The 14,699-nt window shown below is 43.6% G+C and overlaps 1 protein-coding gene across 2 annotated transcripts in view; it reads left to right on the top strand.

The window, feature by feature from the left end:
- plxnb1b (plexin b1b) overlaps window positions 1-11,928 on the top strand; it is a 109,004-nt gene extending 97,076 nt beyond the window's left edge. For both annotated transcript variants that reach the window (XM_085161044.1, XM_085161045.1), the window contains 14 exons: window positions 142-359; window positions 432-610; window positions 693-759; window positions 1,655-1,801; window positions 1,918-2,083; window positions 3,188-3,291; window positions 3,383-3,467; window positions 3,668-3,834; window positions 4,084-4,244; window positions 4,317-4,464; window positions 4,550-4,614; window positions 4,709-4,784; window positions 4,892-4,966; window positions 8,820-11,928. In XM_085161044.1, coding sequence (XP_085017170.1) covers window positions 142-359; window positions 432-610; window positions 693-759; window positions 1,655-1,801; window positions 1,918-2,083; window positions 3,188-3,291; window positions 3,383-3,467; window positions 3,668-3,834; window positions 4,084-4,244; window positions 4,317-4,464; window positions 4,550-4,614; window positions 4,709-4,784; window positions 4,892-4,966; window positions 8,820-8,924 — 1,763 coding nt within the window. In that variant the 3' untranslated portion in view covers window positions 8,925-11,928. The remainder of the gene's footprint in view (window positions 1-141; window positions 360-431; window positions 611-692; window positions 760-1,654; window positions 1,802-1,917; window positions 2,084-3,187; window positions 3,292-3,382; window positions 3,468-3,667; window positions 3,835-4,083; window positions 4,245-4,316; window positions 4,465-4,549; window positions 4,615-4,708; window positions 4,785-4,891; window positions 4,967-8,819) is intronic.
- The last annotated feature ends 2,771 nt before the right edge of the window (window positions 11,929-14,699 follow it).

Below are 14,699 nucleotides of genomic sequence, written 5' to 3'. Positions count from 1 at the left end.
ACCTCTATAGTTGCGATAGGCTGAGAGCAGAGACCCCCAGATGATTTTATTCTGCCAGCTGCTATTTACAAGCTCGTGCCTCCTGGCACTGGCCTGCAGCAGCAGCCTCTGACCTTTGTGTTCTTGATCACTTTGATCCAGACTTGATGACGGAGATGATGGATATGTCCAGTGACCTGGTCGGCTCAGGCATCCCCTTCCTGGACTACCGTATGTATGCCGAGCGCATCTTCTTCCCCGGCCACCGAGAGTCTCCTCTGAGACGAGACCTGGATGTGCAGGAGTGTCGGCGGCAGACGGTGGAGCAGGGCCTGGTGCAGCTTTCCAACCTGCTCAACAGCAAGCTGTTCCTCACCAAGGTAGCCGCTATCACAATCACAGCTAAAGTGAAGCTTTGCAGAGCGAGGATTCATCTCCTCTTTTCCTCTCAGTTCATCCATACTCTGGAGAGCCAGCGCACCTTCTCCCCCAGAGACCGAGCCTACGTGGCTTCGCTGCTGACGGTGGCGCTTCATGGCAAGCTGGAGTATTTCACAGACATCCTTAAGACACTCTTGAATGATCTGGTGGAGCAGTATGTGGCCAAGAACCCCAAACTGATGTTACGAAGGTAAGATGCTGCTCATAGATTGAGTCTCTAGCATGTTCAGAAGCTGTGCAACGCTGCTGCACGTGTGTGTGATTCTCTGCAGAACAGAGACGGTGGTGGAGAAGCTGCTGACCAACTGGATGTCTATCTGCCTCTATGCTTTCCTCAGGGTGAGTCAACATGAAAGCAGTGATGCACAGTAGTTTTTAAAAAATATTGGGATATAAAACATTTTAAGACTTTGAGATTTTACTTGGGGGCATTTTAAAGTGGAATATAATGACTTTGAAATTAGGACCAAGCTCCAAAAAGCTGCGACCTGTGTCCTTTTAATTTCCCACAGCAAAAAAACAAAAACACATGCTTAATTTATTGTTTTTGTGATCACAGCATTCATAGAAAAGTACATATTTGTGTTTATTCAGAGAGCCCTCAGAGCATGCTGTGTTGCGTTAAGGATTTTCAATTCAATTCAATTTAATTCAATTCAATTCAATTTTATTTATATAGCGCCAAATCACAACAAAAGTCACTTCAAGGCGCTTCATAGATACAGAGAAAAACCCAACAATCATATGACCCCCTATGAGCAGCACTTTGGCGACAGTGGGAAGGAAAAACTCCCTTTTAACAGGAAGAAACCTCCGTCAGAACCAGGCTCAGGGAGGGGCGGGGCCATCTGCTTTCAGTGCATAAAGTTGACATTTGCACCAATGACTCAACTAGATATCGTATAACATGTAAATAGAAAAATTACCCACGCTGCTGCACACAGCAGTAACTTTTAATGAGCAGTTTCCAGTCCTGAGATGTCACAGAGGGGAATGGAAATCCTTCCAGTCACTCCAGTACAGTCACACTGTTACAGTTACACTCGTACATAGAAGCATGCAGAACCACGAACCTCCTGATTCACAGGAGACCTGCTCCACCAATCTGAGATATGAAGCTCAGGTTTTCCTCAAGGTTTGACTTAGCAGAACATTTAACACATGAAGTGTGTAGAGAAGCCCTGTGTAAGAATTGGTGCATTGCAGTGATTTAATTATTTGTGTGTGTGTGTAGGACTCAGCGGGGGAGCCTCTGTACATGCTGTTCAGGGCCATAAAGCACCAGGTCGATAAAGGGCCGGTGGATGCTGTTACTGGCAAAGCAAAGTACACCCTGAACGACAACCGCCTGCTGCGAGAGGACGTAGAGTACAAAACCCTGGTGAGGGGAGTCTAGACTGAAATAAATAACCATTTTGGTTCTAATGAAAAATTCCCGAGGAGGTTGTATTTTTCTTTAATTGTCTTCACCTCCTTTCACTCGTCTTTTCCCTGCAGACGCTGAATGTGTTGGTGCAGGGTGGAGGGGTCAATGAGACCCAGCCTGTGCCCTCCAAAGTCCTGGACTGCGACACCATTACCCAGGTGAAAGAGAAGCTACTGGATCAGGTGTACAAAGGCACATCCTTCTCACACCGGCCGCACGCCGAGTCGCTGGACTTGGGTGAGAACCACACACTGCGTGACACACCAAACTGATGCACCTCGTGTCAGCCTCGAGGAATCTGGTACTTATGGGTAAACTAAAAGAGATCATAAAGAGACATAAGTTGGGAAATCTAAAAGAGGATTTATAAAATAAAGGAACAGCTCGATAAAATATAACCAAACAAATTAGCTGAGCGACGTAAAACGAGTGAAGCTTAGTTTCACAGGATAAGTAGAAAGTTCAGTATGATCAACCAGATTAAATAAAGCAATAAAACAAAATGGGGGAAAAGGCAGGACGTTTCACTGACTGCTATAAAGAGACGGCTTCATTTGCATTAAAACACCAGCAGAGTCATAAACTGGGAGCAGACGTGGGGAGTCAGGTGTGCAGCTTCATCGAGCTCTGAAGTCACAGAGCTGTGAGGACGAGTTCATCGCAGCAAAGGAAATAACTGAATCAGGTCGTTCACAAATGTCTCACAAGTAAACTTGTGAGACGCTTTAGAGGCCTCAGCTGTGGCTCCTGACACTGAGGGTTGTGACAGGTATGTTTAATTTATTGAACGGCTGTCGTTTGATTCTTACTATCATCTCAACCATGTTTTAATAACTTTGCACTTTTTGACTTATGTGTGTGAAAAGTGCTACAAGACTAAATATCTCCTGCTTCTGTGGACTAGGCTCTCAGAGACTGGGGTTTAGGGGCATGAGAGCATGACAGATGTGGGAAACATCTGTCGGACCTTGACTACCACATGATTGTTGGGTTTTTCTCTGTATGTATTATTGTTACAATATAAAGCGCCTTTAGGCGACTGTTGTGATTTGGCGCTGTATAAGCTTTCCTTTGAGTTCCTTCTCTTCATATTTGTTGCCCTATAGCGCCCCCTACAGCGTGACAAAAACAAATCCAAACCAAGCTCACTGACTGCTCAGTCTGAACACTTTCCTCAAAGATGAGAGAAAAACGTGGTAAATTTCAGTACCTGCATGACCACATCAGCCTGAGCTGATGATGGGAGCTCCTGAATGAATTTGTAAACATCGTTAAGTCGCTCGAGTTTGCTTAGAGGAGCATGTCGCACAAACACTGTGCTGATGTGCGTCTGTCATGCAGAGTGGAGGTCGGGCGTTGCCGGTCATCTCATCCTGTCAGACGAGGACTTGACCTCTGTGGTTCAGGGTAACTGGAAACGCCTCAACACGCTTCAGCACTACAAGGTCAGAGTTATCACTGAACGCTTTACTACACTGTTTCATAGCCTGGAACAGGACACGGACGACACCAATGGCTGTTTGTGTTCCTCCATAGGTCCCAGATGGCGCAACGGTGGCACTGGTCCCTCGTCATACCAAACACATTCACCATGACAACCACGACTACATAGCAGGAGAGAGTGAGTTTGTTCAAATAAAAGAGAAATCAACTTTTCAGCCAGTTCATCTTTCATTAGACTTTATTTGACAGTGAAAACGATTCGATCATTTCTCTACTCGTTTCTTCAAATTGTGTGAGTGTTTATGTGGAACATGAAGTGACAGGTGGAGGAAATCAAAAGTAGAGTCACAGGCAAGCATCAAACCTGTGTGTGTGCAGAGACGCCCATGCTGGAGGATGCAGATGAAGGTGGAGTGAGGCTGTGGCATCTGGTAAAAGCCAGCGAGGAGCCCGAGTTGCCCAAACACCGCAGAGGCAGCCTGAGGGAGAGAGAGAGGGCCAAGGCTATCCCCGAGATCTACCTGACCCGCCTGCTGTCCATGAAGGTACAACACACACATCTGGGTCTAGTCCCACTGAGTAGAGGCTGTAGGAAGGAGATGAGGAGTACAGGAGTACCACACTTTCTAAAAATCTGTTTTTTAAACTACACACAGCTGTTCTCCTCATTTGTGAGCTACAACGTTACAAAGTTAAACAGACACACACACATGTATACTTTTAGCTAGACAAGAGCAGAGTGCTGACACGCTGACACTTTCTTATGCTCTAATGTGAACTTTACTGTTCGTCAGGGGACGTTGCAGAAGTTTGTGGATGATCTTTTCACGGTGATCCTGAGCACGAGCCGTCCTGTCCCGCTCGCCGTCAAGTACTTCTTCGACCTGTTGGATGAGCAGGCAGCACAACATGGCATCTCTGACTCAGAGACCATCCATATTTGGAAGACCAACAGGTAGACGATAGTCTGATAGAGCCGGCTGCTGGCAGGTGATAGTGGGACTCTAATACTGTCCTGTTTCTCCAGTCTCCCGCTGCGTTTCTGGATCAATATTGTGAAGAATCCCCAGTTTATCTTCGACATCCAGGCATCTGACCACGTGGATGCTGTGCTCTCTGTGATCGCCCAGACCTTCATGGACTCGTGCACGATTGCAGAGCACAAGCTGGGCCGGGTTAGTACGTTTGCAAGCGCGAGTTTTCCTGCAGCCTCCTGTTACACTCGTGTCTTTGAATGTCGTTCTTCTTCTTTTTGAACAGGATTCGCCCATCAACAAGTTGCTGTATGCCAGAGATATCCCCCGCTACAAACAGATGGTGGAAAGGTTGGATTGCTTAAGCTGCTCAGACAACACTGAGCAGGTGTTTGTGAAATAAACGTATTTGATCAGAGGTTGATTACAGTGATGGTTATTGCAGGTACTATGCTGACATCAGGCAGACCATCTCAGCCAGTGACCAGGAGATGAACTCTGCTCTAGCTGAGCTGTCCAGGGTGAGTGCAGACACACACACACACACACACACACACACACACACACACACACACACACACACACACACAGACAGTGTGGCCGTTCACTTCAATGCCTTGTGTTTCAGAACTATTCGGGAGAACTGAACTACCTGGTGGCACTGCACGAGCTCTACAAGTACATCAATAAATACTACGACCAGGTGTGTTTCTACTCTTTCCAGCCACTAGAGGTGGAACAGGACACCATGATGCAACAATGTGGAGACTGTCTAACAATGCAAAACACATTTAATACAATTAAAAAAATCTTAATTAATCAAAATAATTTTCATAAAATTCTGAAAAGTCTTTTTTCATCGATAAAATTCAGTTGTTTTTCTGAAGTAATCAATTATGTTCATTACAAAAGAGCCTCTGATTCACTCGAGCTCCGTTTCATCCAATAATCCTTCCCTTGCTTAGTTTCAGCAGCGTCTTTTTTGTGGGATGTGAACGGATCACGGTTCATATCTAACCAGCCAATCACATGGCTGCTGACACTGTGTTTAGACATGTGGGCAAGCTGCTGAATTTCAAAGGTGACTCAATAACTTTAGATGTGGCACGGTTGCTGGTGGTTGGTGCCAGAGTATTTTGGAAATTGTTGATCTGCTGTGATCTTTCCACACAACCATTTTTTTAGGGTTTACAGATAATGGTTTGGAAGAGGAAATTACCCAGTGAGCGACAGTTCTTAAGGGGATTATACCCTGACCGGGAGGAAACAGCAGCTCAGACAGCAGCAGAGCATTGCTTTATTACAGAACATGTTGGATACTGAAGCAGAACCAACACACATGGTGCCAGTCCTGTCAGCTGAGAACAGGAAACGAGCTCAACAAAATTGGACAATGACAAAAAACACTGGTGTGATGTGTATTGATTTCTGTTAGGGTCACAGTTTGGTCAGCGGTTAATGTCTTTCAATGTTCACGCTTGCAATGGTGCAAAATGACAAAATCTACCATGTCCAGCTGTTTGTGACCCATCTTCTGATGTTTGCAGCAAGATAATGCACCATATTCCAAAGCTCACATCATTTAAACTGGTTTCTTACTCACCACAGTTAGCAGACCTCAGTCCAATAGAGCATCTTTGGGATGTAGTGGAATGAGAGACGAGATGGCTCAAGCCAAATCTCTGAGAAAGGTTTCCCTCACCGTGGTGGATCTGTGGAACAATGAAAGCAGTTCTCAGGGCGAAGAGGGCCCAGTGTTAACAAGGTGCACCCAATAAAGTGGCTGAGTGTAGAAGGTTGAGGCTAATTAACAGCAGCAACTATCGGCCTTACTCCAAACTGCTGTTAAAAGCACTAATTCAGGGGACAAAAGCAATGTGGGAAAAGTGTTAGAAACGGAGAGGAGTCTGAGCTTTTGGCTCAAAGGGAGTTTTTCCTTCCCGCTGTCGCCAAAGTGCTGCTTATAGGGAGTCATGTGATAGTTGGGCTTTTCTCTGTATGTATTATTGTAGGGTCTACCTTAAAATAAGGTAGGCGATATGACCCAAAATTCATATCTCGATATATTTTACCTGGACGGCGATATAAGATATATATCTCGATATTTTTTTTTTTTAAGCCATAAAGTAAGAACAAAAAGAGAGTTCTTAATCAAAGCTGTGTCCCAGATGTCACACAGGCACTTTTATTAACATAGAGCATACATGTACATAAAATTTACTCAAAAATAAATTATGAGCATTTATTAAATAATAATGCTCCATAAATAAAAGAAAACAATGTTGTTTTTGTGCATAACAAAAAGCTCACAATTGTGCAGTCAAAATGTAAACTAAAAGATGCAGAGCATAGTAACAAAGACAGATTTCATAGCTGCTCTGTTCCCAACTTCTACTGTGTGACTGACAGCCTGGAGTTTGAAATCCTCTTCGTAACCACGTCTCTGAACAGGTGCCATTTATGGTCCTTATACACAGTAGGGTAATATTACGTTGAAGCACAGTACGTATCACTCCGCGAGGCTCCTCGGTAGCCGTAATTCTCTGACAATCCATCAACCGGTGCAGCACCGTAGCTTAGCAAAGTCTTACTAAAACATTTTTTGACAGATTGCTGAGCGCTGTGTACCACATAAAATCGGTTCGCGGCCATCAAGCACAACCAAAATTCATACATAAGGCACACTGTCAACTTTTGAGAAAATGAAAGGATTTTAGGCTGTGCAGCGCCTCTGGGCTGCATGGCGTTAGCGTGGTTAGCTCGTTAGCGTGGTTAGCTAGCTAACACGTTGACGGCGTCCAGCCCCACGCACGGGGCGATGCGCAGTAACTCGTTAACGGAGATTTGCCGTGTCCATCTTGTCGCTTCCTGCAGGTGAAGCGATGGGGGAGGAGGGGGAGTTGTGTTCAGTGAAGGAGGGGCGAGGCCGAGTAATGTTGCGTAAAGACAAAAGTGGACGAAAGAGAGGCAAACTTGCGGCTCCACAAGTATAGTTATAACGTAACATAGACTATATCGATATAAAGGATATTGTCACATCTTATATCTCGTATAAAAATATATCGATATTTTTTAAAAACTCGATATATCGCCCAGCTCTACCGACCGTTGTTGTGATTTGGCACACAACAACCTGCTTTTTAGGGGATCTAGTCAAGTCTACCAGGTGTTTTGGTTGTGCTAAGCTGGCCAGAGCCTTCCTTTTTAACAATGGACCAAATTGTTGATTTGGTCATTCCTGAAGTGTTTGCAGTCTCTCTCATAGATGAGAAAAATTGTCAATGTTACTTTAGAGCCTATGAAAATGTCTTGCTAAACTCCCTGAATTAAAACTAAAGTCTAAACTTCAGTCACATCTTGTTTGTTTGAGTTCAAACTGCGGTGGTGCGCACAGGCAGGATTACTGCCCCAAAACGTATGGATATGACTAGGGATGGGTATTGATAAGATTTTCACGATTCCGATTCCATTTTTGATTCTGTTTAACGATTCGATTCTCTTATCGATTCTTCTTAAAAAAGGAGAACACTAAGGTCGATTAGCTTAGAACTTTGTTTTATATCTTCTCTTTGAACAAGATAGAAATTTAGGAGTAACATGGCCTTACAAACCCAACAGTGAGATCTTAAGAGATCCACAACCTACGGCTCTTCAATGGGGTGTCACAGGGTCCCCAGGAAAAAAAATTGTAAATGTAAAATAATAAAATAAATATTCTTCTGTAGCAATAACAAAGTATAACATCAATTCTTCTGTAGCAATTACACAAGAATATCCAGTAATGTCCCTGCCTACAATTAAACACATTCACTTACCGAAAATCATCTGCTGTGGTAAACGGCTGCAAACCTTTGACCACAAACTTGTCTCTGCTCGCTGACATTCGTCTATCCTGGCCTGAAAGGAGACGCTACCGATAGACTGCAGCGAGAACTGCCAGCATCTGAGCCAGACTCTGTCTGTCTCTCTCATCATGGTCACCTAAATGCACAGTAATGGCAGGTTTGTAATAAGGCAGATCGCGCTAACATAATCTGCACTGTTAGTTGATTATTTACCTGCCGCATTAACAGGAGAGGACGTGCAAACGTTACCGCTGCTGCTGGGTTGAGATTCACGAGTCCGGAGCGGAATTAAAAACACGACATTCATTTAAGGTCATCGTGTGTTTTGTGAGCAAATGCTTTTGTATATTCGTAGTGTTTCCTCCCTTAAATGAAATATCTACTTTGCAAGTATTGCAAGTTGCCCTGTTGTCATCAGTTCTCGTAAAGTATAACCAAACTTTTTAGCGTTTGAGCCGCCATGTTTCCTGCCAGGTAAGCGACGCTCCGCAACGTGGTGACGTCATTCGGGGCGACTGGAATCGATAAGGGAATCGTTTGTAAAAATGGAAAACAATTCCAAGGAATCGAAACAGTGGGAACCGGTTCTCAACAAGAACCGGTTTTCGATACCCATCCCTAGATATGACAGAATATCTTCACTGAGAAACAGCTGATGTTTGTCATTTCTATATTCTCAGTCTTTCTTCCTCTTCATTATTTTGCCATCAGATCATCACGGCGCTGGAGGAGGACACCACAGCCCAGAAGATGCAACTCGGCTATAGACTGCAGCAGATTGCTGCTGCTGTGGAGAATAAAGTCACTGACTTATGATGGAGGCGAAATGTGTCAGCTGTACTGCAGTAACACCTGCCACTGTTACAGGAAACGGCTCGGGCACGCTGGCAGTTAACTTGAACGGACAGAGGGGAAGATGGACTCTTGACGAGGATGTTTTGTTGTTTAAATTAGAGCTCACATCTCAGCAGCCTTTGTGTTTTGGTGACTGCTGACAGTGCTTCACAGACACTGTGAGCTTCCTGTAGTGCAGGACATCGAAAAGCTCAGTGGATGCTTTAAAAAAAAAAAAAAAAAGGTCAGTCTGACCCGCTGTCACTCTGCTCACTTCATGAAAAAACGATGGTAGCAGTGTGTGTTTTCTCTCTACAGTAGATGTGCTGGAGTCAAAAGGTACAGCAAAGCTGGACAGCCGGGTCTGCAGACTGAAAGCAGGAATCTTCCATCACTGTGGAGTCCGTTTTATGAAGCGGTACCTCTTATGCCTTGTGTACTTTGCTGCTGTATGGTCATTTCTTGGTGTGTGTCTGGTGCTTTATATATAGATGTGTGAGTGTGCGTGCATGTGTTGTCCATATTCTCGTGGCTGTTTAAACTGCATCGTGTATTGCCACGTTTTATGTTTCTAGTACAAAGTGGTGAAGTAACTGGTTCGTATATTTTGGATCTAAGAATGAAGAGTATTTTGAAAAGAGAGACCTGAATTTTAAGGTTATGTTTTTCACAGAACTTGTAGTCACTGCTCAAAGCAACATTTTAAAGTCGCTGCCACGCTCTACCTCAGCCTGCCGTCTTTCATCAACTGCTCTTGTTTTCATTGGTAGAAGCTGCCTAATTACTGCGTCGTTGACCTTGGCCTGTTACACATTTGTCTGCATTGATGTAAATGTTGTGTGATTTGTAATACGATTTTTTTTTAAGCAGAGCAGCAGCACAGCCGAGCTGCTGCAGATTCACACTTAGCTGCTCACTAGTGTGACAAATACTTTGCTGGAAGGTTAAAAAAAAACAATGACCCAATTTTTTCCCCCCTCAGCGATCCAGCTACACCGTACTGTAGGAACATCAGCTGATACATGGTTATCAGCCCCAGCAATCCAACATTAGTCAACCCAGCAAAAACACTCATGTATACCTTTCAGGCAGGTCCATCTACCAGTACTGCAGCACCGCACACACCCACGGGACTGCTGTAAACACACACACACTCTTGTTTGTTAATTCTTTACCCATGTGAGAGATTGGAGGCAGAAAGTGTTTTTTTTAAAGGTACTTTTACCCATTTTTGTTTCTTGATTTTATTCATATTTGTGTGGATGTGTCTCTAGTGTACGAGTCACTGGAAAGTCAATAGGAAAGTGAAAAGTCCCTCTGTTTAAAAGACAAACCTTCAAAATGTTAAAGTGCAGTGTCGTGTGAACCACAGTTTTTATAGTTTTTTTTATATTTTGTACATTTTAACATTCCTTTTTAGACTTTGGACATTGTATAGATCACACTCCTGGTATGTTTTTTGTGTGCAGTTCTTTAACTGGACAGTGTTTCCTGTGTTCAACATAGACCTTATAAAAGATGGACGATGGTAGACTGACAACCTGAGTTTGTCATCAGGTTGTTGCCTCTTTGAAGCTGCAAGTGGCTGTTTGTGGATTTCAAAAAAGGCTGGATGCTTAGCTACTAGCTGGAAATATCTAACTGCTTGATTAACGAAGCAAACTAAAAAAGAACGGATACAGAGAAGGTTCAAACATCATTGCTGGCGTTGGAAACTGTGTTCTGTACACAGCGATACATGACAACCAAATAATAGTTGATGTTTTTTGAAAGGGAGTCTGTAGACGGGATGGTTTGTAGCCATATCCTGTATATAAAAGATGTGTCGTCACCTCTGGCTTTGCAAAGCTCAAGTTGAGCATTTTTCTTTTTTTTTTTACCAAGGGGCTGGATTTGATTGGTGCACTTAGGAGCACATTTTGCTCATCGGCTAATGATTCATGAACTTTTTTTATTCAGTTGGACCTGAAACGAGCCCACGGCATCACCAGGAAAGTGTTTTCTCAGACTCTTATACGACGGGATGAGCAGTCAACTCCTGCTGGCCATTAGAAATAATATAGTTTTAGGAGACATGTGCCATTGGCTTCATTTTGCAGCCCCAGTGGCTACGTCCATCTTTTATATACAGTTTGCATTTGTATTGGCATCAATGGTTTGCACTTACAGGCAGTCACCATGGCCCAGTGACTGCATCTATCTGTCTATATAGAGTTTATGGTCCTGCAGTTGTGTGTGGCATTTGATCAACGCGATCAAACTACTCCAGATGTTGCTTGTAGCGTAGCCGGGCTAGGTATGGTTGGACATATTTTTTGATGCTGGTTTTTGTGTTGAACTCTCTTTCTCCTTTAATATTTACAGCAGCTCTTCATGTGGGAATTTGTTTAGTTTCAGGTGATTGTAGGATTGAAATCAATGGGGAAACAGATTTTGACACAACTATAGAAACGATATAACAGAGTTTGAGTAGTCTACATGCATATTTTATAAAGTGCACTTGATCTTTGTTTTCTCAAATCTGATGTTGTTTAATGTTTTAATACACAAAGTACTACAAGTTGTAAATTAGAGTATCTACTACTGAAGTATGCTAGTGCCCAGTCCCAAAAAAAGGTGACAGTAGAAAGACTTTTTCTACCCACCCTCCACTCAAATGAAGATTTGTGTAATTACCAGGGTCAGTGTGTCAGAATGGGGGCCATTTGTTACAACGTTACATAACACAGGTAATAATGACTTTTACAAACATGGAGTTTGTTCATCTTGAGCTGAGAGCTCAGTGATGAACAACGAACCGTTGGGGGGAATCTAGGCTGTATAAATTTGTAGAGCAGGCTCTGCAAGGAGCAGGTTTAGGATGTTTCTTATTTTGTGTGTTAATATCTTTGTACATACTGATTAAAGATGCAGCTGTAGTGATTTAACCTGTTTAATAAGAGAAGGTGAACATTCTCACAAATGAAATAAAGTATTCTGAAAGCTGTCTTTTTTCCTTGATTTCAAAACCCACCACTATGAACTCTCTCGGGCATGTTAGGACATGGCTGTGCTAGCAGCTAACAAAGCCCTGCAACAAAGAGGGCCAAATAACTTCAAGGGCCAAATTGCAGTATATTGTTTCACATCGATATACGGGCCACAAGTAGGGGTGATGTGGGTCTAGTATATTCTTATAAAGAACAAATGCACTGAGTAGCTCAGCAACACCAAGAGGCCTGGGATGCAACAGATGACCTCAAATCAAGCAATTTCACAGCGTCTAACCAAGACAAGAACATGAAAGGAGGTGGGAGCATCATTGTAGAGGCCTCCAGTCAAGTGATGGGTTTAGCTTACTGAAAGCTCACCTGCAGCAGCCACAGGCAAAATATATGCAGAGCAACACACACTTGTCCAAAAAAGCCTTTATGTGGGTTACAATGATAATGGATTATCACTGTTATTACAATATTAGTATTGTGTAGGAAGAAAGGGTCTGTCTGTCTCTCGCACTCAGCGTCAGCCAGGAGTGGGTAACCTGGACCAAACCAAATCTTGAAGGTTAACAATTTTCGTTAAAAACCAAAAAACTGACAGTTACACTGTTCTCCCCTTTGCGATGCCCCTGATTCCATATAAAAGGTCGAGGTCTCCCTCCGGGCCCTCCCTCTTCCCTCTTCCCTCAGCTGGGTCAGATGCATGGTTGTCATTGGGACGCGTGGCCTCGGATCTTCACCTCCCGTGGATGGCGGGCGTCTCCTGGGTCTCGTATATTTGTTTGTGAATCTCCCTCTGTTTTGTCTTTTCGGTGCTGTGTATCATTTGAGTGCCTTGTTGCAGAAGTTGAGGACCCAGCGTCTCTGTTGACTTCACCCTTGACCCCCCCCCCCCCCCCATCTTCCCCAAGTTGGATTCTATAGAGGTACAATTACTGTTTTATGCCTAAGTAGGGTAAACAAAGGGGTAGACTGTACAATTGGGTGGTTGTTTTTCTGTTTGGAGAAACAACAGAGGTCGGAGCAGTAACTATTCTATGTCATACACACCACAGGCATATGTAGTCCACTGTTATTTAATAAAATGAAGAGCAGGGAATTCCTTGTATGCATGCCATGGAGCACTCTGAATCAGTGGTCATAATCTTAATCATACACAAAATAAAAGCAGACAGCAATAAATGTAAAGTAACAATCATCATATGAATGGGGATTAATATTGTCTGTAATAAAGTAATTCTCTAAATGAGATCAACCACTCTCCTACACTATATGGGCAAACATTTGAGAAAGTTCATATTGTTCAATTTCCACGTTGTGCATTTGATGGAAAGCTGACTCTGAGACCTTAAATAGATCAGATTTAAACCAAACATAAGATCAACAATCTTTCGCAGTGTTTATCAGGTTGTTCTTGGTGGGCATCTGGCCCGTCAGTGAAAATAGTTGCTGAATGAGATCTTGACTGTTCTGCAGCTTATAGGCTAGATAATCTATTAGTGTACAGGAGACCTGGTGGACATGATGTTAGGTTCATTATGGGTTGAATAGAAGAGTCAAAAGAATATAGTTGTTAGATCAGATAATTTATTAGCACCTATTAGACCAGGTAAACAATGCAGACTAGATGTTACATGTGAAATATATTCCAATTTGCAAATGTTGTACAGTAAGTGTTTATTTCCTGCTCATGTAGGTGTGGAAGGAACTGGATGTAGATGTATTGGGGAAACAGTCACTAAAGTTACAAACAGCTGATTTACAGATACTATTAAGCAAAGATGTCAAATTATTATAGTTGTTATAGTCATGATCAAGTCAAGTGGCTTCATTTCAGCCATGTGCAGTGAAGCGAGACCACAGTCCTCGACCATGGTGCTACATATGACATAACAATCAACACCGGACTACATGAAGTGCAACACCAGACAGAACGATAAAGACACAGGACAGTAATAGAAAAGTGCAACAATGACATTGGGTTGTGCAAAAGACTGAACACTGTGCAAAAAGTCACTTGATGTATGAAGGTGTGTGTGTGTCAGTCCAGTCACTGAGTGTTCAGGAGTCTGACGGCTTGGGGGAAGAAACTGTTTCACAGTCTGGCAGTGAGGGCTCGAATGCTCCGGTACCTCTTGCCAGAAGGCAGCAGGGTGAAGAGTGTGTGTGTGTGGGGTGTGTGGGGTCCTCCACAACGCTGGTGGCTTTGCAGATGCAGTGGGTGTGATCGGTGTCTGTGATGGAGGGAAGAGAGGCTCCAATGATCTTCTCAGCTGCTCTCACTATCAGTTGTAGGGTTTGCAATCCAATGCGGTGCAGTTACCAAACCAGACAGTGATGCAGCTGCTCAGGATGCTCTCGATAGTCCTTCTGTAGAAGGTGGTGAGAATGGATGGAGGGAGATGAGCTTTTCTCAGCTTCTGCAGGAAGTAGCGATGCTGTTGGGCCTTTTTAGTTATGGTGCTGGTGTTGAAGGACCAGGAGAGGTTCTCCGCCAGGTGGACACCAAGGAATTTGGTGCTATTGACAACCTCCACAGAGGATCCATCGATGTTAAGTGGACAGTGATCTTTATGTGCTCTCCTGAATTCTACAATCAGCTCTTTTGTTTTGTCCACGTTCAAAGACAGGTTGTCGACTCTACACCAGTCTGTTAGCTGTTGCACCTCCTCTCCGTTTGCTGACTCTTCGTTCCTGCTGGTGAGACCCACCACAGTCGTGTCATCTTCAAATTTGATGATGTGGATTAAACTGTGCATTTATGCAGAGTCATGAGTCA

Source organism: Neolamprologus multifasciatus, chromosome 5 (assembly GCF_963576455.1).
Source record: "Neolamprologus multifasciatus chromosome 5, fNeoMul1.2, whole genome shotgun sequence".
NCBI classification, from domain to species: Eukaryota; Metazoa; Chordata; class Actinopteri; order Cichliformes; family Cichlidae; genus Neolamprologus; species Neolamprologus multifasciatus.
Note: the sequence above shows the minus strand (reverse complement) of the source record. Positions and strands in the feature narration are given on the sequence as shown.